This window comes from Oryctolagus cuniculus, chromosome 10 (assembly GCF_051225735.1).
Source record: "Oryctolagus cuniculus isolate XC-2025 breed Fujian yellow rabbit chromosome 10, ASM5122573v1, whole genome shotgun sequence".
NCBI lineage: Eukaryota > Metazoa > Chordata > Mammalia > Lagomorpha > Leporidae > Oryctolagus > Oryctolagus cuniculus.
In genome coordinates this window covers 116,862,462-116,887,420 of record NC_142876.1, presented here as the reverse complement: position 1 = coordinate 116,887,420, position 24,959 = coordinate 116,862,462, and the positions used below count along the sequence as shown (strand labels likewise).

The window sequence follows — 24,959 nt, the reverse complement described above, 5'->3', positions numbered from 1 at the left end:
GCGTGGGCTTTGGCATTCAGCAGACATGGAGTCCCCAGGTGCCATCACCTGAGGGGCCTTTTACAGACCTCCAACCTGGACATGTTGTACTGCTTTTTTTATTTTTATTTTTTAAGATATCTTTATTTATTTGAAAGAGTTACAGAGAGGGAGAGTCAGAGAGATGTTCCATCTGCTGGTTCACTCTCCAGATGGCCACAATGGCCAGAGCTGGGCCAAGGCCAAGCCAGGAGCCTCTCCCCGGTCTCGCAGGTGGGTGACAGGGGCCCAGACACTTGAGCCATCTTCCTCTGCTTTCCGAGGCCATTAGCAAGGATCAGAAGTAGAGCAACTGAGGCTGAAACGGGCACCCACGTGGGATGCCAGCATCACGGGTTCTACTGCCGTGCCACAACACTGGCCCCGTTTCTTCCTCTTAAACTGGTGTTAGTAGCACTCACCCAGGAGTATCCTCGTGGCTGCTGTGTGCTCTCCTCACTTGGTGACAGACAGTGTTCTAAGTGCTGTCCGAGTCTTCACCGTCAGGCTGATCTGCTTCCTCCCTCGGTTTGCAGCTGGGGAATCTAAACACAGAGCGATCAGTAGTGCTGTGCGGCGCCACACAGCTGGGGAGGTGGTGCTTTGGCTTTGCAGTCCCTGCTGGTGGCCGCTGGCACTTGGAATACATCAGAGCCCCTTAAGTGACAGCCGCTGCTGTCCGTGTGTTGCTGTTTATTTATTTACTTTAAAGGTTGGAACAGGCTAGCAGTTAGGATGCCCCCATCCCAGATCCGAGTGCCTGGGTTCAGTGCTGATGCCTTCTTCCTGCTAATGGAGACCCGGGCAGGCAGCAGTGGTGACCCCCGTGACTGGGCTCCTGGCTCCCAGCTTCGGCCTGGCACAGCCCTGGCCGCGGTGGGTGTGTGTGGTGGGAACCAGGGATTGGGAACGTGCTTGCTCACTTGCTGTGTGTGTGTGTGTCTACTGCTCAAATTAAAAAAGTATATTTTTAGTTAGAAGCTGACTGACCTAGGCCCACTTTTGGGGAAATCGAGTGCTTTACTGGACTTGACTCGTCGAGGGCGGAGTCTCCTGGTGTTGTCTTCCTGTCTCCAGGGTGAAGTGGTCCCCATAGGCAGAGCCCCTGCAGCAGCTCAGGAGACCCAGCCTCTGCCTTCCGTGTGTCACTGGGTCCCCTGACGTCAGAGAAGGCCCTGGGCTTTGGGGTCTTCTGGAGGTGGGCTAGGCGAGTGTGACTGCTGTGTTTCGTAGTTGACCACTGCATGAACGGTCTGGGCCGGGGTGGAAGTGTGCTCACGTTTTCAATCTGAACTGCCAGCTACTGAGTGCCTTGCTGCTTCTCCCCATTACCCACTCTTCACAGAGCAGCTACCCGGGAAATGGCGGAAGCAGTTTTCCACGCCCCGAAACGGAGGAGAAGAGTGCACGAGAGTTACGAGTCCCCCTGGCCCATCCCTTTGGCTCAGGACTGTGGTCCCCAGAGCGAGTTCAGAATGTTCCGCGCCGAGATGATCAACAACAGCGTGGTGGTGAGGAGCCCGGAGGACATCGGGCAGCTGTACGGGAAGGTGAGCGCGGGCTGCCTTGGCTCCTCCCCGCAAACCCCACCAGGGCCCTTCTCCGCCCACCCGCCCCCAGGACAGACCCTGAACCCTGCACCTGCATGCCTCCATGGTGGGAGCTGCTCGATTTGAATCAGGTGCCCCAAAGCTAGGCACCATGAGGGGAATGAGCCCCCTACCCGCCGTGGAGCCACGTGCCAGTGCTGGCGTGGGGTCAGTGGCTTGACCTTTTTTCTGACTTTGGGTCATGAAAAGCATTGCAAGTTCATCTTAAAAACAAAACCACACAGCAGTGTAAAGGGTGAAAAGTGAAAATCCTCCGCTTTCCCACCTTCCGAGGTAACCGCCGAGCGGTGTGGTGGTCCGCCTGGTGCACAGGCGGTGCGCCTTGAGAGCGCGCTCCGCCTCCTTGGCTGCTCTCCGAGTTGATGTCTGTCTGTCTGTCTTTTTTTTTTTTTTTTTTTTTTGACAGGCAGAGTGGACAGTGAGAGAGAGAGAGACAGAGGGAAAGGTCTTCCTTTGCCGTTGGTTCACCCTCCAATGGCCGCCGTGGCCGGCGTGCTGCAGCCAGCGCACCGCACTGATCCGATGGCAGGAGCCAGGTACTTCTCCTGGTCTCCCATGGGGTGCAGGGCCCAAGCACTTGGGCCATCCTCCACTGCACTCCCTGGCCACAGCAGAGAGCTGGCCTGGAAGAGGGGCAACCGGGACAGAATCCGACGCCCCGACCGGGACTAGAACCCCGTGTGCCGGCGCCGCAAGGCGGAGGATTAGCCTAGTGAGCCGCGGCGCCGGCCTCTTTTTAAACCCCTTTATTTGAGAGGCAGAGAGAGAGAGCTCCTGTATTGTGGTTCATTCCCCAAATACCCAGGACTGAAGCTGGGGTCCAGGAACCAGATCCAGGTCTTCTACCTGGTGACAGGAACCCGATGGCGTGAGGTGAGCTACCACCTCCCAGGATCTGCGTTAGCAGGAAGCTGGAGTCAGGAGCTGTAACTGGGTGTTGAGCCCAGGTGCTCGTTGGCCACTGCTTACCCGAGGAGAGGTTTAGATTTTACTGTTCGCCAGCAGGGACAGGTTTGGGTGGAGACTGGTCGCTTACCCGCCCATGCTCCCACTCCCCCTGCCCTCCAGCCTGTTCATTACTGAAGACATCTTAAAAATAGCAGGTGGGGGCTGGCATTGTGTGCAGAGGGTTAAGCTGCCGCCTCAGCACCAGCATTCCACATGCGCACCAGTTTGGGGCGTGGCTGCCCCATTTCTGTTCCAGCTCCCTGCTGATATACCCAAGGACGTAGCAGAGGATAGCCCAAGTGATTGGGCTACTGACACCCATGAGGGAGACCCACATGGAGTTTCTGGCTTTGGTCTGGCCCAGCCCTGGCCCTTGTGGCCATTTGGGAAGTGAAACAGCAGATGGAACATCTGCCTGTCCCTCTCTCTCTGTAACTCTGCTTTTCAAAGAGATAAATATTTTTGTTTGGGGTGTGACTGACAGTGAAGACTGACTCACGGTGAGTGTACAGTGTTGTAAGTTGATGGAGTGGTGAGTGGTGCAGCCTAGCGTGTAACATCCCAGCACTGCGCCTGTTGCTCCTGGTCCAGCCCAAGGTAACCGTCACCTCCAGGCAGCTTGTGGAAAAGTAGGTGACAGTGGCCGTTGTGAGGTGGGAGTGCGAGCAAGCCCAGGGTGCCGTGTGCCTGCTGCTCGCCAGGGACAGGACATGCATTTGCCACGCGTGACGCCGAGCCGGGGGCTCTGCAAGGTGCCCGGCACGTTAGTGTCCTGATGTCCATTGGGGTGTTTTATCTTTCAGTGGTCTGCTGTGTAAGTGTTTTAAGAACGAGGAAAGAGCATGTGTTGTTTGGAATCAGCGAGGAGGTGAGGGCTGCTTCAGTTGTGGGCCCCTGCGTGCCTGAGCCTGCCCCGCTGCCTGCGGGCCCTCAGAGCTGGGTGCAGTCTTGGGTTTGAGGTAGATGAGGTGTGCTCAAAGCTCAGGAGCAAGACTCCCCGTGTGAGCAGAGAGGAAAAGCGGCAGTCCTCAGCAGTGACTCGATAAACAGGGGCGCTGCAGAGCTGTGCACGTGGCAGAACCTCCTTGTCACCATCGGTGCGGTCCACCTCTGCTAAGAAACCGCTAAGCGGCCGCCTCCCGCGGCGCCGGCTTCCCCTCCCCGAGCACCAGTTTGAGTCCTGGCTGCCCCGCTCCATCCCAGATGGAAGTCTCAGACAGTCTGTGTCTCTGCCTCTCTGTCTCTGTCCCTCTGCCTCTGACGTTAATAAAATCTTTTTTTAAAAAATGAGAAATAGAGGCTGTGGCACAGTAGGTTAATCCTCTGCCTGTGGCGCCGGCATCCCATATGGGCGCTGGTTCTAGTCCCAGCTGTTCCTCTTCCCATCCGGCTCTCTGCTATGGCCTGGGAAAGCAGTACAAGATGGCCCAAGTCCTTGGGCCCCTGTACCCACATGGGAGACCCAGAAGAAGCTCCTGGCTCCTGGCTTCGCATCGGCGCAGCTCCGGCCGTTGCAGCCATTTGGGGAGTGAACCAACGCAGGGAAGAGCTTTGTCTCTCTCTCTCGCTGTCTGTAACTCTACCTCTCAAATGAATAAATAAAATCTTTATAAAAAAATGAGAAATAAATTGAGCTGATGTTTTCTCTCTTCCCTCCTGGAAGGGCTACTTTGGAAAAGGTATTCTGTCAAAAAGCCGTCCGCACTTCACAGGCTCAGATGCTAAGCTGGTGGCGAAGTGGAAAGGTAAGCACCGTGGCTCAGTTCCGCTGTCGAATTCCTCTTTCCTTTTTGATCTCACAGCTCTCATCTGTCTGTTACATAGTAAAATTCTGGAGAAGTCACATCCCCCTGCGACTTACTGCCCGGAAGAACAACTAGGATCGTTCTTACCATGTGCAGTCTCTTTCTGGAACTAGTACAAGTGTTCCTCAGGCTTCTCTGTCACTAAGCTCTGCCTGGCAGGGTACTGTGCATGTACTTGGTAGGTGCTGGTAGTTAAGTACCTACTCACCTGTGGGGGTATGCACAGTGAATTTTGTATGTTATTTCCAGAATTACAGTTTACAACAATAGCTATGATATTGACACATTTGTTAAAACCTTCTAATTTGTGTAGTTCTCATTTAGCCTCTTTCATTTATTAATCTTTTGATGTATTCTCCAGGGAACATGGTAGTTATGTAAGAAACAATACCAGCAGGTTAAATGCAATTGGGATTTTTTAGGGGCTGGCGGTGTGGTACAGCTTGTTAATCCACTGCCTGCAGCACCAGCCCATATGAGTGCCAGTTCCAGTCCTGGCTGCTCCACTTCAGAGCCAGCCCTACTAATGTGCCTGGGAAAGCAGCACAGGGTGGCCCAAGTACTTGGGCCCCTGCCACCTACATGGGAGATCCGGGTGGAGTTCCAGGCTCCTGGCCCAGCTGTGGCCATTGCAGCCGTTTGGGGAGAGAAGCAGAGGATGGAAGATCCCTCCTCTCCTTCTCCTACTCCCTCTCCCCCTCTAACTCTGCCTTTCAAAAAAATAATTTTTTTATTTTAAATGTTGTATTGTAGAAAATCTATACGTTAAAATAGCACTGAAATACCATTTCAGCACTAGGGCAAAAGTCTGACCGTGTGCTCCATGGGTGAGTCCTTGGATACAGACGCTGCCTGCGTTGCTAGGGGTGCAGATGGCCCAGCCCTGTGGAGGGTGCTGAGCAGTGTACAGCAGTTACCTGTGTCCTCTCCCCCAGTGCCTGGTCACTTTTCTGTTTTCTGTGTGCAAATTCACCCATTTGAGATACATCAGACGTAAGTAGAATACTGTAGGATTTTTCCCTTCATGTCTGGCTGCTTTGACTTCGCATCATGTTTTCAAGGTTTGTCGTGTATCAGAACTTGATTCCTTTTGATGTCTGAGTAGCACCCCATTTGTGTGAACTGACCACATTTTGTTTATTCATCTACCGACTGATAGACTTGGGCTTGTTTCTGCATCGTGGCTGTTGTGAGTAACGCAGCCATGACCATCGGCACATGGTGTCAGTTCTCTGTTGCACTGGACCCAGGACTGGAGTTAGCAGGTCGTGTGTTTGGCTTTGTGAGAAACCACACGCCGCGCTCCACACTCGGTACCCACAGTGCCCAAGGGCTCCAGCTTCCCCACCAGCACTCGATGCTGCTTTTTTTTTTTTTTTTTTTTTTTTTTTTGTGAATAATAGTAATCCTCCTAGAGTGAATTGGTAAAAGTTTTAAATTTAAATAAAGTCTGATTTATCTGCTTGTTTGTTTATTTTTATTTTTGAAGATTCATTTATTTGAAAGGCAGGCTTAGAGGCAGAGAGAGAGGTCATCATCATCCGCTGGTTCACTCCCCAAATGGCAACAACAGCCAGAGCTGTGCTGATCCGAAGCCCGGAGCCAGGAGCTTCTTGCAGGTCTCCCGTGTGGGTGCAGGGGCTCAAGGACTTGGGCCATCTTCCACTGCTTTCCCAGCACACCAGAGAGCTGGATCAGGAGTGGAGCAGCCAGGGCTTGAACCAGCACTCATGGGATGCTGGCACTGCAGGCAGCGGCTTTACCCACCATGCCGCAGCGCCAGCCCATCTACTTGCTTATTTTGTTGCCCATGCCATAGATTCGTATTTAAGAAATCATTGCCAAGTCCGCTCACACAGATTTCCTCCTAAGAGCTTTATAGTTCAGCTCTTGAGTTTCGTTCTTTGACTCATTCTGAATTAATTTTTTTAGGATTTGTTTATTTATCAAAAGGCAGAGGCAGACGTAAAGCCCAGACTGGCTTTCAGCAGCCGTCAGACTTCTCACCAGTCCGTGGGCTGCTGGGTAGACCTGCTGACCTTGTTGGGGTGTGTTTACTTTCCTAGAGTTTCTTGTTTTAATCCTTAGGTATTATCACTTAATTTAAAAGAGATCCTTCCATTTGCTCATTCATTCCCCAGATGCCCGCAGCAGCCAAGGACCTGAGCCATCACCTGCTGCCTCCCCGGGTGTACGTTGTAGGAAGCTGGATTTGAAAGTGGAGTAGCCAGAACCAGCGTTAGGGAGTAGCAGGTAAAGCCACCACCTGGGATGCCGGCATCTCATGTGGGCGCCAGTTCATGTCCTGGCTGCTCCACTTCCAATCCATCTCCCTGCGGATGGCCCAGGAAAAGCAGCAGAAAGTGGCCCAGTTGTTTGGGCCTCTGCCACCCACATGGAAAAACTGGAGGACGCTCCTGGCTCCGGGCCTCAGCCTGCCCCAGCCCTGGAGATTGCAGCCATCTGGGGAGTGAACCAGCAGGTGGAAAATCTCCTTCTCGCGCTCCGTCCTTCTCTCTCACTCGGACTTTCAGATAAATAAATCTAAGAAGGGGGAGTGGCTGGGGTGCAAACCAGGCACCTGGTTCTGAGGTGCAGGCATCCCTGTGCCACATGAGGATCTGGAAGTGCTCTGCCGCTCACAGATTCTTAGTGTTTTTCCTTCTTAAAGGAAATTTTGTCTGAAACTAACAGAACTGCTTTGTTGTTACAGATATAAAGACTAACATGCCTGTCATCACATCAGAAAAGTAAGTCACAATGAACTTGGCTTTGATCAAAATTATGTTTAATCAGGTCTATTTTTAGGCAGTCCACACCCTTTTAGGCAGACCATACCCTTTTTTTTTTTGGTAAATGTGTCCTTGAAAATTATGACTGAATTTACTTTGAATCAAATCATATTTGAAATGCATCAAGTGAGGTTTTGTTAAATTAGTCCTAAAGGGCCAGCGCTGTGGCGTCGCAGCTTAAGCCTCGCCTGCAGTGCTGGCATCCCGTATGTTCCCCTTCGAATCCAGCTCCCTGCTAATGCACTGGGAAAGCGATGGAAGATGGCCCTGCACCCATGTAGGAGACCCAGAAGACACTCTTGGCTCCTGGCTTCAGCCTGGCCCAACCCTGGCCATTGTGGTCATCTGAGGAGTGAACAGCAGATGGAGGATCTCATCTGTCTGTCTCTCCTCTCTCACTGTCACTCTGCCTTTTTTTTTTTTTTTTTTTTTTTAAGATTTATTTATTTATTTGAAAGAATTGTAGAGAGGGAGAGACAGAGAGGTCTAACATCTGCAATGTCCAGGACTGAAACAGGCCAAAACCAGGAGCCAGGAGTTTGATCCAGGTCTCCCATGTGGGTGGCAGGGGCTCAAACACTTGGGCCATTCTCCTTTGTTTTTTCCCAGGCCATTAACAGGGAGCTGGATCAGAAGTGGAGCAGGGGGCCAGCACTGCGGCACAGTGGGTTAACACACTGGCTTGAAGCACCAGCATCCCATACGGGCACCAGTTTGAGACCCGATTGCTCCATTTCCACTCCAGCTCTCTGCTATGGCCTGGGAAAGCAGCAGAAGATGGCCCAAATCCGTGGGCCCCTTACCTGCATGGGAGACTCAGAAAAAGCTCCTGGTTTCAGATCAGCACAGCTCCGGCCATTGCAGCCAGTTGGGGAGTGAACCATCGGATGGAGGATCTCTCTCTCCTTTCTCTCTGTAACTCTGACTTTCAAATAAATAAATAAATCTTTAAAAAAAAGAAAAGTGGAGCAACTGGGACATGCACTAGCACCCACATGGAATGCTGGCATGATAGGCAGTGGCCTTACCCACTATGCCACAATGCTGGGCCCCATCACTCTGTCTTTCAAGTATGTAAATATATAAATCTTATTTAAAAATTATAATTTGTCTTGTCGGTTTTAAGGGACCAAGCTGGAGTCAAACACAAAACAAATATGCTTCCAAAGTCACGGCCTTGTACTGTATCTTTTTCTACTGGGATGGCTGCATCAGGCCTTTATCTTAAAGATACAGTTGCTGGGGCTGGCGCCGTGGCTCACTTAGTTAATCCTCTGCCTGCAGCGCTGGCATCCCCTATGGGCGCTTGGTTGTAGTCCCTGTTGCTCCTCTTCCAGTGCAGCTCTCTGCTGTGGCCTGGGAAGGCATTGGAGGATGGCCCAAGTGCTTGGGCCCCTGCACCTGCATGGGAGACCAGGAAGAAGCTCCTGGCTCCTGGCTTCAGGTCGGTGTAGCTCTGGCCGTAGTGGCCATTTGGGAGGTGAACCAACGGAAGGGAGACCTTTCTCTGTCTCTCTCTCTCTCACTGTCTAACTCTGTCAAATTAAAAAAAAAAAAAAAAAAAAAAGTACAGTTCCCAAGGGGCTTGCCATGTGGCGTAGTAGGGTAAGCACCCACCTGCGGCTCTGGAATCTGATATGGGTGTCAGTTCTAGTCCCAAATGTTGTTCTTCTGATCCAGCTCCCTGCTATGGCCTGAGAAAGCAGTAGAAGATGGCCCAAGTGCTTAGGCCCCTGCACCCTCATGGAAGCCCCGGAAGAAGCTCCTGGCTTTGGATCAGCCCAGCTCCTGCCATTTGGGGAGTGAATCAGCAGGTTTAAGACCTCTAACTCTGCCTGTCAAGTAAATAAATCTTAAAAAAAAGAAAAAAACAGAAAGTGGAGTGGGCAGGAGCCACTGTGGTATAGCAGGAAAAAGCTGCCACCTGCAGTGCTGGCATCCCATTTGGGTGCTGTTTTGAATCCCGGCTGCTCCTTTCCAATGCAGCTCTCTGCTGTGGCCTGGGAAAGCAGTGGAAGATGGCCCAAGTCAGTGGTCCCCTGCGTCTGTGTAGGAGACCCAGCGGAAGCTCCTGGCTTTGAACTGGCCCAGCTCTGGCCGTAGCAGCCATTTGGGGAGTGAGCCAGCAAACGGAAGACTTCTCTCTTCTCTCTGCCTCTGCCTCTCTGTAACTCTGCCTTTCAAATAATAAATTAATCTGTAAAGACTCAGTTCCTAGGACACAGTGAGTCGTGTTCATCCCCTCGTAGGACAGACAGTGTGATCAGCATGGGTTTTCTTCTGGTGCAACGGGATTATGTTGCCACCAGCCTCTTTCTTTCTTTCTTTCTTTCTTTCTTTGGCAGGCAGAGTGGACAGTGAGAGAGAGAGACAGAGAGAAAGGTCTTCCTTTTCTGTCAGTTCACCCTGCAATGGCTGCTGCAGCCAGCGTGCTGCGCCGATCTGAAGCCAGGAGCCAGGTTCTTCTCCTGGTCTCCCATGCGGGTGCAGGGCCCAAGGACCTGGGCCATCCTCCACTGCACTCCCGGGCCACAGCAGAGAGCTGGCCTGGAAGAGGGGCAACCGGGAGAGAATCCGGTGCCATGACTGGGACTAGAACCCGGTGTGCCAGCGCTGCAGGCAGAGGATTAGCCTATTGAGCTGCTGCGCTGGCCACCAGTCTCTTTAAGTATAGCAGAAGCCAATGTCCTTGTTTAATTGTGTGAGCTGTAGCAGTTTGTAAGCCATGACCTGGGGCTGGCGTTGTGGCCCAGTGAGTTAAGCCACTGCCTGCAACGTCAGCATCCCCTGTGAGCACCAGTTCGAGTCCTGGCCTCCTCGCTTCTGAATCAGCTCCCTGTAAATGTACCTGAGAAAGCAATGGAAGATGGCCCACACCCTTGGGCCCCTGCCACTCAAGTGGGAGACACAAATGGAGTTCCAAGCTTCTGGCTTCTGCCTGGCCAGCCCTGCCCATTGAGGCTGTTTGGGGGTGGAAATCAGTCTCTGTCTCTCTGTCTGTCTCTTATCAAACTCTGCTTTTCAAATAAAACAAATCTTTGAAAATAAATAAGTAAACTCTTTGCTGTTCCCTCCTCTGCCCACAGCAGGTGGAGATCAAGCCCCAATTGTCTCCTGACTGGAGGTCATCTTCGATGCGTGTCAGACTGTTGGCTGGGGTGGGGGCAGAGCAGGCTGGTTACCCAGTGTCCTCGGCCATGTGCTGGTGTTCTCCCAGCAGCCTGGCGAGGCCTAGGCCCCTCTTCCCCATGCCACAGCTCTCTTGTCTTACGTGTTCAGATGTTGCCTTCAAGCTAGACAAACTTAACATGTATTTTCTCATGAAAGTTACTGTGGGAAAAAGAGCCATTTCCACCAGATTATTTGGATTTATGTATCTAAAGCAAATCGTTTCTTTACATATGCAGTGAGAGGTTGACTGCTGTGAACAGTAGTCATCGGAATCCTCACTTCCCTGCCAGTACTAAGCAGAGACTCTTTATGTTATGAAGGGGATACCCATCGGAAAATGTTACGGAACAGGCATTCAGCCTAGTGGCTGAGATTCCCGCGTCCATACTAGAGTACTCGGTTCAGTTACTGACTCGAGCTGCCTGCTAAGGCAGGCACTAGGAGGCAGTGGCGGTGGCTCCAATAACTGGGCCCCTGCTGCCCTTGTGGGAGACCTTGATTATACCCCCGGCTCTGACCCTGGCTTGTGAGCATTTGGGAAATGAACCAGCAGATGGTGTCTTTCTCTGTGTCTGTGAACTCTCTGCCTCTTAGATAAATGATATTTTTAAATTACATTTCCATTTAAATAATCAAAACATTGTGATATACACAACTGAAAATAATACACTATGACTTTTGGTAAAAAATGGCTGTTTTCTTTGTATATTTACTTAAGCCTCTTGGTTTTAAAGTACATACATTTTTGTGCTTTATTAAATAAGCTAATTTTTTGCGATTTTTAAGAAAATGAAATGTTAATAGAAACAGAAAAGCTTAGCGTGTGCTTGTGTTGCAGAACCCAGGAACGTGTGAGGAGGCGGTGTCTGCCTGCAGCGCACTGCTCAGTCCAGGCGCTGTGGACATGTTGGCCAGTGGCTTCCTGGGCCTGTGGCACACGCTGGGGTCTTCTCCCTCAGGAAACTTGAGTGTCAGCGTCGGCGTTTCTGTGTTACAGGTATCAGCGCCGTGCAGAGTGGGCCGCGGAGCTCATGCGCAGGCAGGGCCAGGAGGAGAGCGCAGTGCGCCGCATCCTCGAAGATTTCACGCGGCCACTGGAGCGACCTCGGGTCGGAAGGGCTAAAGGCGGCCAGTTGCATGGTGAGCCTCGCTCAGAGACGGCGTCCACCAGCGAGGGCACAGCAAGGAGCAAGACACTGTCTGTGACCAACGGGGACTCCGAAAAGGCGGGCAGTGCAAGCCAGCCCTCGGACTGCCTGCAGGAGGGCCCTGGGCCCGAGCCACTGAGCACAAACAGCTTGGATGAGTATGTGCCGGAAGACCCCACGCCTAAGCCCCAAGTCGGTCGCTGTGAACAGGACGGCCTCGCCCCTGGATGTGGCTCCCAGCCCAAGGACAGCAGCCGTGGGGCAGAGCTCCCCTGTGCTGACCAGGAGTGCGTGCTGGTGGAGGAGGTGGTGTGCGATGGGAGCCCGAGGGAGGACGCCCCAGCTGGGGAAGTAAGTGGAAGAAACCCTGGAGCCCCTGGCCCGTGGCATTGCTCTCCCTGGGGGTAGCCCTCAGCAGTTTGAGAGAGACTTTTTCTTTTTCTTTTTTTAAAGATTTATTTAATTATTTGAAAGTCAGAGTTACACAGAGAGAGGAGAGGCAGAGAGAGAGGTCTTCCACCCGATGGTTCACTCCCCAGTTGGCTGCAACAGCCGAGCTGCACCGATCCAGAGCCAGGAGCCAGGAGCTTCTTCCAGGTCTCCTGCGCAGGTGCAGGGGCCCAAGGACTTGGGCCATCCTCTACTGCTTTCCCAGGCCATAACAGAGAGCTGGATCGGAAGAGGAGCAGCCGGGACTAGAACCGGCGCCCATATGGGATGCCGGTGCTTTAGGCCAGGGCGTTAACCCACTGCGCCGGCCCCGAGAGACTCTACGTGACGTGACTGTCACTGCAGCGTACTGTCAGATTCTTCTGTTTTATTACCACTGTTCTCATCACCATCATCATCATTATTGAACTCTGACCGTGCCTGACAGGTGAATTAGGCTTTATCATAGATACGTAAGTAGAGGAAGAACAGTGTGAACAGTGTTTAGATCTGTCTGAGGCTTGGGCGGGGGTTCTTGGAACATCCCCCCCAGACAAGGGGGACCACCACTTGGAACACCGCCTGGTTCCGCCCATGGGAGGTGGGATGTGAGGCCTGTCCTAAGTACGGCGTGTGTGTCCAGGAGAGCCTGGATCCCCCCCTCCAGGAGCACAGCACCTGTGAGCTGTTTCTACTGAAACCTCAGTGTTTGTGCGTAACTTTTTGAACACTGTGAGAACGGGACTGATAACACTGTCGCCCTTGTTCTGGAGAAAAAGAAGCGCAGTGGTAATCACACAGTGTAGTGTGGGGCAGGTGCCGGCGTGGAGAGGTCGCCACCACGGAGAAGTTACAGGAAGCAGAAGGGTCGTCTCCCCACCGGCCCCTGCAGGAGCCGGCACGAGAAGCTTCCTGACGAGCGAGTGCTATGTGGAAAGCCCACCCTCTGAACTCTTCTCGGGAGATAGGCACGTGGCACTTGAGGTACAGTGAAGTGAAAAAACGGCGACTCAGAAATTCACTGAAATGATCACAACTCCTTGAAAATTCAAGGGGGAAAAGGAAATGAATCAAATGTTCCTGGTGCGAAAATTCAGATTGCCTTTTCCACGTAAGTAGTGAGAGATCCTTTACAGTATCGAGCCAGCAGCCAGGCACCTTGGGGACAGATGAGAAAATGTCGTTTTGCGATTCAGTCTCCCACGCGATGTACGAGCTTCCAGCCATTATGTGTGTGGTTTCTTTTTCTTTTCTTTCCAGTTGGTGCAGAGAAGGCAATTAGTGTGCAGAAGAAATCCATACAGGATCTTTGAGTATTTGCAGCTCAGCCTCGAAGAGGTATGTTGTCCCGTTCACGTCAGCTCCTGGGCAGCCCTGCACCCGGGAGCCTCCCTCACGGCGCGATTCGGGTCCCGAGTTAGTGACTGAATATTGTAACTCAGTGTAGGAGTTGGCTCAGGTAACTCAGCACAGGCCTGCCCACAGTTCACTGCTCGCATTTTATGTCCTCGTTTTTAAGATGTGTGATTGAGAGGACATATCTGTCATTCCACAGAGCATTCAAGCAATTTGACCGCTTTTTATTTTTTAAGATTTATTCATGTGTTTATTCTTTTACTTATGTATACGGTGGAATGACAGGGAGAAAGAGATCTTCTGTTCACTGATTTGCTCCCCAAATGGCATCAACAGTCAGATCTAGGCTGAAGCCAGAAGCCAGGAACTCCATCCTGGCCTCCCACATGGGTGACAGGGGCTCAACACTCAGGCCATCATCTGCTGCCTTCCCAGGCACCTAACGGGGCGCCGGAATGGCATCAGAGCAGCCAGGATTCAGATCAGTGCCCCAGTATGGGATGCTGGTCTCAGGCAGTGGCTTAACGCGCTCTGCCACAACGCCAGCCTTTGAACACTTTGTTCAACTTTATTTTATGTATTTGAGAGGGAAAGAGAGACACAGATTTCACATTTTCTGATTTACTCCCCAAATACCTACAACAGCCAGGGCTGGGCCAGGCTGTAGCCAGGAGCCAGGAACTCAGTCTGGGTCTTTCACATGAGTGACAGGGACCCAGCTACTTGGACCCTTACATGCTGTCTTCAGGTGTCCGTTAGCAGGTAGCTCAAGTTGGAAGCAGAGCCAGGGCTTGAACCAGACACTCCATTACAGGTTGAAGATGTCCCAAGTAGCGCCTCAGCTGCAGATGCCTCTGCTCCCTGAGCACCTTGCACGTCAAGATTTCAGTGTGGCTGAATATTGTTAATTTACACAGCTGTACTGAGGTGTTCGCCTACCATGGAGTTCATCGACTCAAAGCTTGTGACTCACAGGTTTGGGATGTGTTCACAGCATTTCACCAGCCTTTGATAAGCTCTCGTGCGTGATTCGGATCATGTGACTGCTCCTTGGGCAGGGGACTCTGGGTGTCTCCTTCCGCACCGTCCCTTTCACTTCCTGCAGAGTTCTTTCTGGAGCTTCATCACTTTGTCCCTGCAGCTCAGGGCTCCCCATCCTGTGACCACCGTCATTCAGTCCCCCCTCTTGTCCCTGCGGCTCGGGGCTCCCCAGCCTGTGACCACCGTCATTCAGTCCCCTCTTGTCCCTGTGGCTCGGGGCTCCCCATCCTGTGACCACCGTCATTCAGTCCCCCCTCTTGTCCCTGCGACTCGGGGATCCCCAGCCTGTGACCACCGTCATTCAGTCCCTCCTTGCCCGTGTTTTTACCGCACACAGCAGTGCCCTTCCTGCCGTGGCAGATGGCACCCCTTCCTGCAGGAGCTCTGTTGAGCTTCTCAGTTCCTTACTCAGTTCATTACAGGCGTGTTCAGTGTGCAGCGCAGTTCCCGTTAGTGAGGAGGGCACTCCCCCAGTGCTCACCGTTGCTGCCGCCGTGTAGCACGTGTGCTCTGTCTGTCAGCCTTTGCTGTGACCCTAGAATGGCACGTACACAGCAGAAGTGCAGTCAGCCCCCAGTATCTGCCAGGGACTGGTTCTGTGGCCCAAGGACACCACAACCTCTGGGTGTTCAGGCCCCTTCTGTACAGCTGTGTGACACTTGCGCAGAGCCTGCACACGTCATTTCTAGATGACCTCGCGTGCCTGCTGCGGTGAGATGCTGTGTAGGAAGTTGTCACACTCCAGCGGGCATGGGGAGCCTTCCTACTGCCGAAGGCACATCATTCCCAGGACATACAAAATTATGAGCTTAAAATTAGCCTGCTGTGGGTTTACTGGATTTCAGGTCCTGCCTGTGGTTGCTTTGGCAGGGCCAGATATTCCTGTTAAGGAATAAAGACAAGAGGAAAAATACCCATCATCAGTACAGGTACTGTTCTTTTTTTTTTTTTTTTTTTTTTTTTGAGAAACAGCTCCTGTCTGCTGGCTCCCTCCCCAAATCCTGCAGAGACAGGGGCTGAACTGGGCCCACGCTGAGAGCCGTGAATGCTGTCCACGTCTCCTGTGAGTGGCAGGAACCCAGTTATCTGAGTCATCGCGGCCGCCTCCCAGGGTCTGCATTAGCAGGAAGCTGGAATTGGGAGCCAGAGCTGGGTATTGTACCCAGGCACTCTGATGGGAGATGCAGGCTTCCTATCTTAACATCTTTTTTATGTTTTTTTTTTTAAAGATTTATTTGAAAGGCAGAGTCACAAAAAGAGAGATCTTCCATCCACTGGTTCACTCCCCAAGTGGCCACAATGGCCAGGGCTGGGCCATGCTGAAGCCAGGAGCCAGGAGCTTCATCCAGGTCTCCCATGTGAGTGCAGGGGCCCCAGCACTTGGGCCATGTTCCACTGCTTTCCCAGGCACGTTAGCAGGGAACTGGATCGGAAGTGGGCAGCCAGGATATGGACTGATGCCCATATGGGAAGCCAGCATTGCAGGCAGCAGCTCAGCCTGTTACTTCACATGTCAGCCCCATAACTAATATCTAAACCACTAGGCTAAACTCCCTCCTTTTCTGAATGCTTTTGATGGGAAGATGACGGAATCTGCAAGCGGAGAAGCCTGGGATGCGGATGCAGAGAGCCATTGTATTCTGAGTCCTCGGTCTTCGGGACACAGTGAGGAGGTCCCGTTGGTAGCGTGTGCTCTCCCCGGTGGGGCACCTGGAAGTATAATTGAGGCATGCCAGATGGCGTCTTCAGATCCCACCTGCGGCTTGCTGTCCTCTGCTTTTAGCCCGTGATGCCTGCAGCCTTTGTGAGCCGGGCATGGTGATGATTTCATGTTCTTGCTGTGTGGGTATTCATTTCAGGGGTGATTCAATTGCTGTGCCGATGAGCTCATTGGCTCTGGCGCTTCTAAGAGATCTGATACCAAGATCTGTGTTTCCATTACAGTGCTTCTGGGCCCTAAGTAGATTTAGCAGCGGATGTTAAAAACCATCACTGGGGGCAGGCGTTTAGCCGAGTTGGTAAACCCACACCCCAGATTGGAGAGCTTGCGTTTGATTCCTGACTCGGGCTCCTGATGGCAGCTTCCTGCTGGAGCAGACCCTGGGAGCCAGCAGGTGGCGGCCCATGTAGTTGAGACCCCGAAGCTATGTAGGAGATCTGGATTGCAGTGCCGGCCATGGTGGCCATTTCAGGAGGGAGCCAGCAGATGGGAGCTCGCTCTCTCTCTTTGCCTCAAACAGAATTTTTAAGAAGCCATCTCTCCATCTTATTAGTACCATAAAAGTAAGAACGCGTGAGGTTCTGTGACCCATGGTCCCTGACCTCCACAGTCTGGTGATGCTTCCATTCTCAACAAAACCAGCTCAGTTGAAGTAAGGTTGTCCCCATCTGTGATAAGTGCCCAGCAGCGGTCTGCATGAACTCATAAACAACACCAGCATTTTAGGCAAGTGAAAATGAGGCATTGGTTCTACCATACTCGGGGAAGTGTGTGTTTGCTTAGAAACGGGGGAGAGACCTCTTGTTAGGAGAGAAGTGAATTGAACTTGTCCAGGCTCTGCTCCCTTGGGGGTCTTTAGGAGGGATTGGGGGTAGGGGGGCTACAGTTGATGAGTTGATTGAGCCTTCAGGTGCTTTGCAGAGCTTATGAAATCTTCATGAGATTTAACCTCCAGAATTCCTAACCAGAGGGGTTTAGACGAGGCACTGAGAATTGAAGTCCAGGCCCCAGCTGATGGCAATGACTTGAACCCAGCCCCGGCAAATCACAAACTTGATTCTTCATGTTTCATTGTTGTGAATGAAGAAGCACAAATTTTGACAAAATGAAGGGACTGAACCGTTTGAGGAAACAACCTTGTCTTTTCCGCTGCATGTTAGGGCTGCTGCCTGTGGTCTGTCCAAGAAACAGTGGTGGTGTGTGATAATAAGGAGTGGACGGTGAGGAAGGGTGGCCTGGAAGGCAGGGGGCAGCAGCTCAGAGAACAGGAGGGGAGGGGAGCTGGGGCGGTGCAGGGGCATCCCAGAGTGGCCCTGGCGCTGTGGGCTTCAGCAAGGGCAGGATCTGGGGGCCTCTCTGTTTGTGCACGCAAGCCCATCCTCAGCCAGCGTGCACGTTCTAGTTGCAGACACAGGGAAAAGAGTGATGTTCAGAGGAAGAGGACTGCTCTGATGAACACAGGATGGGGTTACGTGGACCGGGCGGTCAGGAAGGACTGGCTGAGAGGGGGTCTGTGAGCGTGGGAGGAAAGTGCCAGACGGCAGGAGTAGCAACTGCAAAGGCGTAACTGAGCTTAGTGGCTTCAGAGACCAGAAGGGCGGCCCACACAGCTACAGGAGGGAGCCACACTGGGCAGGGACATTGCTGGCCCCAAAGGGCATTTTAAAAATCTGTCAGCATTTACTGTTTCATAAGTTGAAACAAAAATCTTGCATATTGCAGCTGGCGCTATGGTGTAGTGGGTTAAGGTACCATCTGCAGTGCTGACATCCCAAATGGGTACCAGTTGGAGTCCTGGCTGTTCCACTTCTGATCCAGCTTCCTCCTAATGTGCCTGGGAAAGCAGCAGAGGATGGCCTAAGTGCTTGGGCCTTTGTACCCACAAGGGAGACCTGGAAGAAGCTCCTGGCTCCTGGCTTTGGCCTGACCCAGCCTCAGCTGTTGCGGCCATTTGGGGAGTGAACCAGTAGGTAGACGATCTCAATCTCTCTCCTTTGTCTGTATCTCTGCCTTTCAAATAAATAAATCTTTTTTAAAAAATAAATCTTTTTTAAAAATTTATTTTTTTGAAAGAATTAGAGAGAAGCCAGCGCCACGGCTCACTAGGCTAATCCTCCACCTTGCGGCGCTGGCACACCGGGTTCTAGTCCCGGTTGGGGCGCTGGATTCTGTCCCGGTTGCCCCTCTTCCAGGCCAGCCCTCTGCTGTGGCCAGGGAGTGCAGTGGAGGATGGCCCAGGTGCTTGGGCCCTGCACCCCATGGGAGACCAGGAAAAGCACCTGGCTCCTGGCTCCTGCCATCGGATCAGCGCGGTGCGCCGGCCACAGTGGGCTGAACCAACGGCAAAGGAAGACCTTTCTCTGTCTCTCTCACTGTCCACTCTGCCTGTCAAAAAAAAAAAAAAAAAAAGAGAAGGAGAGGCAGAGAGAGAGGTCTTCCATCTGCTGGTTCACGTCTCACTTGGCCGCAGAGGCTGGAGCTGTGCATCCCTGAAGCCATCTTCACTCTCCCAAGTGCATTAGCCGGAAGCTGGATTGAAAGTGGAACAGCCGGCACTCGAACCATGTTGATATGGGATGCCGGCACTGCAAGTGGTGGCTTTACCCGTTACACCACTGCACCGGCCCCAAATAAATCTTTGTTTTTAATTTAGATATGAAAATGACATTTTTCCAACACACTTTTAAAAAAAGCTCAGATGGTCCTGTTACTCATTTTTGCAAATCACACGAAGACCTGGGCTTGGGGAAGTCTGTTGGGTCCTCCGCTGCTCCTGTGTGTCTGCCGTGCTGTTGCCCAGCTCCTGGGTGCTGGGCAGGAAGAGCATGAGTGAGGCAGATAATACCAGAAGATGATCATGCCGTGGTTTTGGCTTTGAGATCTGCAAGGGGTATGGGGGCCCCAGGATGCCCTGACCACGCTCTAAGAAATGTCGGGAGGCCAGGCAGAGCTCAACACTGCTGCACCAGGTCGCTTCCTGAGGGGTCCCCAGGACAGCAGCTGCTCAGAGCCTGACTCTGGACCGCCGTGCTCCCCTGGGTGCTGTGGCCTGTTGTGTGTGTGCGGGATTTGGGTAGGGCATGGGGAGCCATGAGGAGGCCGTCAGAGTGAATGCTGTGTGCCAGATCTCGCCCCGCTGCTGTGTCTCTGACCCTGGCTGCTGTGACAGCAGAGGGATCGGATGCAGGATTGGGCGTGGTTTGGTTTTGAATCTCATCTTTCTCCCTCATACTTGCAAAATAACCCAGTCTTACTGCCAGCTGCCACTGAGTCACCTGCTGCACCCCAGCCCCCACACCCCTTCTAGTCTGGACCCATGGAGCCTCGTCACCCACACAGTTGAAGCCAGCAGCACGCGGCTGTTGGTGTCGGTGCTTGGCTGTGATCGTTTTTATCAGAGAGCCGTGTTTATTTCCACTCAGGTGTGATTTTATTCAGGAGGACCAGCTTTATTCGCCGTTATTCCTCCAGCCTCCCGTGCGTGCATTTGTGAAGATCCTGTCGCCATGCCATGAAGCTGATAGATACACCTTGCCATCATACACATAGACTGCACAGCAGGGGCGACCCAGAAACTTCTGCTTTGTTGTTTCAGCTGCGTTTGCACTGCCCCACACTTCGCACAGAGCTTTTGCCTGTTGTTTTTCTCAGCTTGACGTGGTTTTCAAGGGAGGCAATCCCCTGAGCATTTTTAGTCACAGCAATCTGTTGTAGCTGTAGACACTCTTCAGTTAAATTATGTAGATTTTTAGGATGAAAATACATTATGTGAAAATTCATACAGCTGTTTTGTTTCTTACTGGTTTAAGCCAGTTAGTACCATTCTTGTTTTCTTAGGTTTGTTTTTTTGTTTTTATTTTTTTCAGTTTGAACCATGCAAGAAATATGTGACCATTTGATGATGATCAACAAATTAACTTGTTTGGCTTAATTCTCCATATGCTTGCATCCCCTATCAGAGTGCCTGGGCTCCCAGCTTCTCACTAATGCAGACCTAGGAAGAAGTGGTGATGACCCTGGTGGACTGGGCTTCTGCCACCTGTATGGGAGACCTGGATTGAGTTCCTGACTCCTGGTTTCAGCCTGGCCCTGCCCAGCCCTTGCTGGGGAGTATACCAGCCGAGAAAGCTGTTTCTAACAGCCTCAGAGAGAGGGAGAGAGGGAGAAGGAAGGAAAGATAAATGCGAAGAATGAACTTGATTTGTGAGTGAAGAGCTATCAGTCTGTAAGATAGTTAACGGGAATGGAGCGATGTCTAATGAGTGTTTCCCGTTTGCTCCGTTTTCAGGCCTTCTTCCTGGTGTACGCTCTGGGCTGCCTCAGTATTTACTATGAGAAGGTGAGATGTTTGCTTTGTTTAATCCCCTTCGTGCCAGAAGCGGGCCTGCTAGTGCCGGTACTGTTTAACACATTTCTGCGTCCTGGAACAGACTGGAATAGGGTGTGATGCGTGACAGGCCAGGTGTAGTTTGTGCATTTCCCACGTAAGATACACTCAACTTAGGAAGGGTTTATTGGTACCGAAGTAAGGGAGCATCTGTAAATCAAATAAAAAAGGAACGGTGAGCAGAACAGCAGGTAGGAACAGAGTGTATTTCATTCTGTTCTTGGGAGCACATAATTTTATCATCCGTCTGCCTGTAAGTGCATCGGGCTTTTTCACCAGCATCCCAGTGATTTGGAAACAGGAGTCTGGCCACACGTGACTTGCTTTCCCACGAGGTGCCCATTCCCGGCCCCAGTGTGCCTCTCGGCCTCAGCTGGAACCTGCCGGACAATTCTAGCAGCGCTGGAGTCAGCCTCTGGAAAATGCGGGGCTGGCCGCGCTGGGAGCCCAGCTCTCCTGCAAGGCCGCGGCTTGTCCCCGCAGGGCTGGGGTGCTTCCTTGCATGGGGTTCGAAGGCCTCTTGGGTGTGGCATTTCACGTTAGCAACAAGAAAGGAAAAGAAAAGCCGACTCTGGCTCGTCTGTGGAGTTCAGTCAGAGCCTGAGGCACACTGAGCCGAAGCGACTGAAGACTTGATTGGCTTGAGTGTCACAACAGCACTGAAACGAAGTGAAAAACTTTCCAAACTTGGTTTTAGTTTGTTGTTGTATTATTTTTTATTGTTGAAGCCCCAGAATATTCTCTGAACCAAACATTTCTTTACAATAAGAAATAGAAAATCTTTTGAGCACTTGCATTGTTAGTTTATGCCATCAGGTAGCTGATCACTAATTTGGAGACTAAATGGAGCCGCGTTTTTTCCTGAAACTTTTACACAATGGTTTTCACCTTTCCCGATCTCACCTCGTTGAGGGTCTGTGAGACCCAGGTTTCTCTGCCTGGAAATTCCCTCCCCAGCCCCCATCTCGTCCAGGACCCTTCACCCACCCTTGGCCACTTCTCATTCTCAAATGTTGCCTTCCTAAGTCTCCAGAGCTGAGCTGAGAGACAGAACGGCAGCCTCCAGTGGGAGCCACGTGTGTCCTGTTAGATTTTATTCGTAGCCTCACTAAAGAAAGCGTACAGAGAAAAGCAGGTGAAATTAGTTTTAGTGTCAGCTTGCACAGGTTCCTTACTCCAGCGTGCTGGGATGGTGGAGGCTGTTTGCCCTGGAACTCTGTTTTCCTCTTAGTCCCCCTCAGCACCTGATGACTCGTGTGGCTAGGGGCTGCTCCTGCTGAAGCCCTCTGTTGGGGGTTCATTGGCTGCTTCAGCTCCACCCTGAGTGTCAGTGGTGACCCACTGGCTGAGTGGTGAGTCAGTTCATGCGTAATAATGCATTCCTTTGCTTGTTTTTAACTTAGGAACCTTTAACGATAATGAAACTCTGGGAAGCCTTCAGTGCAGTGCAGCCCACGTTCAGGACCACCTACCTGGCCTACCACTATTTCCGAAGCAAGGGCTGGGTGCCCAAAGTGGGGCTCAAGTACGGGACGGACCTGTGTAAGTGGCCCTTGGTGTGGTAGACGTGAGCCCAGGGTTGTTGCAGGGTCACCGTGGAAGATGGAGTTGGTTCTGTGTGCCTCTGCGGATCTTTTCAAAGGTCTCCTCCTCTGCCTTAGAAAGAATGTTGGGGGGTTAGTGTTTGGCTCAGTTTAAGACGCCACTTGGGACCCCCACATCTCATGTTGGGGTGTTTTGTTGTGAGTCTTGGCTTCTGATCCAGCTTCCTGTTCATATTTCTACCAGCCATGTGAGAGACTCGGATGGAGCTCCAGGCTCCTGGCTTTGGCCTGATTCAGCTGTGGGTGTTGCAGGCATATGAAAAATAAACCATAGGATGAAAGATTCTGTGCCTTTAAATAAACACATAGCTAGATAAATTAAGAAAAAATAGGTTAAAAAAAGGAAATGGGTGGTTAGGACTGGGGTGGAGAGCATGGTCAGAAAGCAAAGGCCACATTCATTTTCGCATTTTCGTGCTAGGGTAGGTCATTGGCCTGAACCGTGCGTGGCGGGGCTGTGAATTCTGGGTCCCCGCTCTTAGAAGCTTCCTCGCAGGACCGCGTCCCAGGCTGTCCTCAGGTGAGGGCTCTCCACGCAGCATGTAATTCCCGAGGGCAGCTGTGGGCCTGGTGCTGTTCTAGGTTCTGAGAATACAGAGGTGAACCAGGCGAACACTTGGGAGGGGAGGGCTGGAGGCGCTCAAAGACAGGGAATTTCAGGGACTAGGAAGTGCTGGAAAGGAGCGAAAGCCGAGTGAAGAAACGGGGGGGAAGGGTGTTAGACTGCCCGGGAACGGACGCTGAGAAGACGGGAACGCAGGGAACCAGCAGCTTAAAGAGCACGCCGGGCAGGGTGAGCAGCCGCACACACCGCGAGGCAGGGCCGGGCAGGCAGAGGCGCGTGGAGGGGTGGTCGGAGGGGACGTCTGGGCCCTCGCAGACACGCTGCACGTTTTTGGATGGGAATCCTGGGAAGACTGTCAGCAGAGGAGCGGTGGACTGCAGTGACTGTTTACCAGCCCCTCTGCCTGCTGTCCGGCGAATGACGAGGGGGCAGAATGGAAGCAGAGACTTGCAGGGGGAGCTGAGCCCTGCAGATGAGCTCCAGACTAGTTTGCTAGGTTCCAGGACAGTTGTGTTGGCCACAGTCCTCACCTTTTAAATAAGTGATGGGCCTGTACGTTTTTCTTCACTGGATTCTCACCTGGTTCTCCTTTTCGTGCCTCATAAGAGTAGCCACTTGGGGTGCAGGAGTGCCCTGAGAGCTGGCCAGGTCAGGAGGAGAGCTCGGGCTCCCGGCCAGCCCTGCCTCTTAGTGCTATGCGACTCAGACACATTCCTTAATCCCCGTGAGCTTGCGTTTGCCCTTGGTGGTGAGGACACCGCCTCTGGAACACCTGTGATGCCGTCCGCCTAGGAGGCCTCTTCCGCTGCAGCGCAGTGTCGTCCGTGGTCTAGCTGATACAGAGAACAGACTTCCCCAGGTTAAAGGATGGCTGGAGACATGGATGGAGACATGGATGGATGGATGGGCAAACATTTGAAAGAGAAAAGGAAATTGCTGAATTGACAACTTCCTGGAGGCCATTGCCTCTGTTGGGACCCGTTGTCCTTTCCTGGTCACTGTGCAGTCCACGTGGTACCAGGTCTGTGGCTCCTGTGCACAGCCAGACTGGCCGGGCAGCATTGGCCAGGGTCTCCTGATGGTCCCTGTGCTTGCGCAGGCGGGGCTGCGTGGACTTGCTGCTTTTTAACAGTATTAGAGTTAGTCTGCAGGCTGGTGGCCTAGTCACATGTACCCTGCAACTGCCAAGGTGGGTGAGACCCAGGACAGCCTCTCTGAGCAGTGCTTTGTCCTCAGAGGTGAAGGGCATTGGGACGCTCGCTTCTTAGCAAGGAAACCTCCCTGAGTGAACCTTGTCGGTCACATTTCATCCAGGAGCAGTGCTCAGAGCAGGTGACGCAGCTCAGGTCAGGTGCAGCTGCCGAGCTCCTTGACCTTGGGTTGCCCTTGGGGAGAGCAGGACCAGGAGCCCAGAGCCGTGCCGCACGCTGCCGCTCACCAGCTCCCTGGCTGCTGCCTTCCTGTGTTCTGCTGTCCACCTCCCCGCTCTCCCTGCGTTGTTCGCCTCCTTTTGGAGTCCTGCAGTTACAGAATACAGAGTGCGGGGCCGCCTGGCTCTGAGCTCCGTCCTCCCACCGCACCTGACGAACGCCAGCCCCCGCCCGGCACAGGCTTGCACTGCTGCTTTGTCCTCACAGTGGTGGGATGACCGAAAGGTCCGGTAACTCCCAGGTGTCCACCACACCCCCTCCAGTTTTATCTTCTGTTGAAGTTTTATTTATTTTTATCTCTTTGAAAGGCAGAGTGACAGAGACCTTCCATCTACGGGCTCACTTCCCAGGTGCCTGCAACAGCCATAGCTGGGCCAAGAAGAAGGGAGTCTGAAACTCCACTAGGGTCTCCATGCAGCAGGACCCAAGTACGGCTTCCCAGGGTGTGCACAGGCAGGAAGCCGGATTGGAAGTGGAATGGGGACTTGAACCCAGGCACCCTGATTGAGCTGCAGGTATTCCAAGCAGCACCTCAACGGCTGTTAGCCAGAGGCCCGCCCCACCACTCCAGCTTTGGGTTTGCCCTGAGTGAATTTGGTCACGTGATTTCTCTGCTCCCTGATGTCCCAGAATGGAAGTGGCCAGCAGGAACCATTCAAAGCCAACAGGGAGCTGACAGCTAGTTCTGAGCCCACAGGAGGGTGCTTGGGGCAGCTCTGGACTTGTCACAACAAGGAGATGGGTCTTCCTCCCAGCTCCCTTTCTGGTTCTTTGCTAAACTATCTTCTTGGCTTATTTTTCTAGTCAAACTTTAATATTTTTGTTAACTTCTCCATATTTGCATACGTAATCCATCTTAACCTAAAGTACAGGCTGCATGCAGCTCCAAAGAATGCCATGTAGTGCCGAAGAAAAATAAGAAGTAGTCTGAGGGC

General features: G+C 52.4%; 1 protein-coding gene across 6 annotated transcripts in view; it reads left to right on the top strand.

Moving 5' to 3' along the window:
• The window catches only part of TSEN2 (tRNA splicing endonuclease subunit 2), a 37,881-nt gene that overhangs the window by 6,563 nt on the left and 6,359 nt on the right, over nt 1–24,959 (top strand). For 3 of the 6 annotated variants that reach the window (XR_011379653.2, XM_089306644.1, XM_051851720.3), the window contains 7 exons: nt 1,364–1,568; nt 4,240–4,321; nt 7,095–7,131; nt 11,342–11,843; nt 13,182–13,259; nt 20,327–20,377; nt 21,829–21,967. Coding sequence is in view for 3 of the 6 variants with exons in the window: in XM_089306644.1 (XP_089162770.1) it covers nt 1,380–1,568; nt 4,240–4,321; nt 7,095–7,131; nt 11,342–11,843; nt 13,182–13,259; nt 20,327–20,377; nt 21,829–21,967 (1,078 nt within the window). In the remaining 3 variants the exon portion in view is untranslated. Of the gene's footprint in view, nt 1–1,363; nt 1,569–4,239; nt 4,322–7,094; nt 7,132–11,341; nt 11,844–13,181; nt 13,260–14,091; nt 14,253–15,188; nt 15,229–20,326; nt 20,378–21,828; nt 21,968–24,959 lie in introns of those variants that run through there. The other 3 variants (XR_016215070.1, XR_016215071.1, XM_089306645.1) reach the window with 3 other exon arrangements.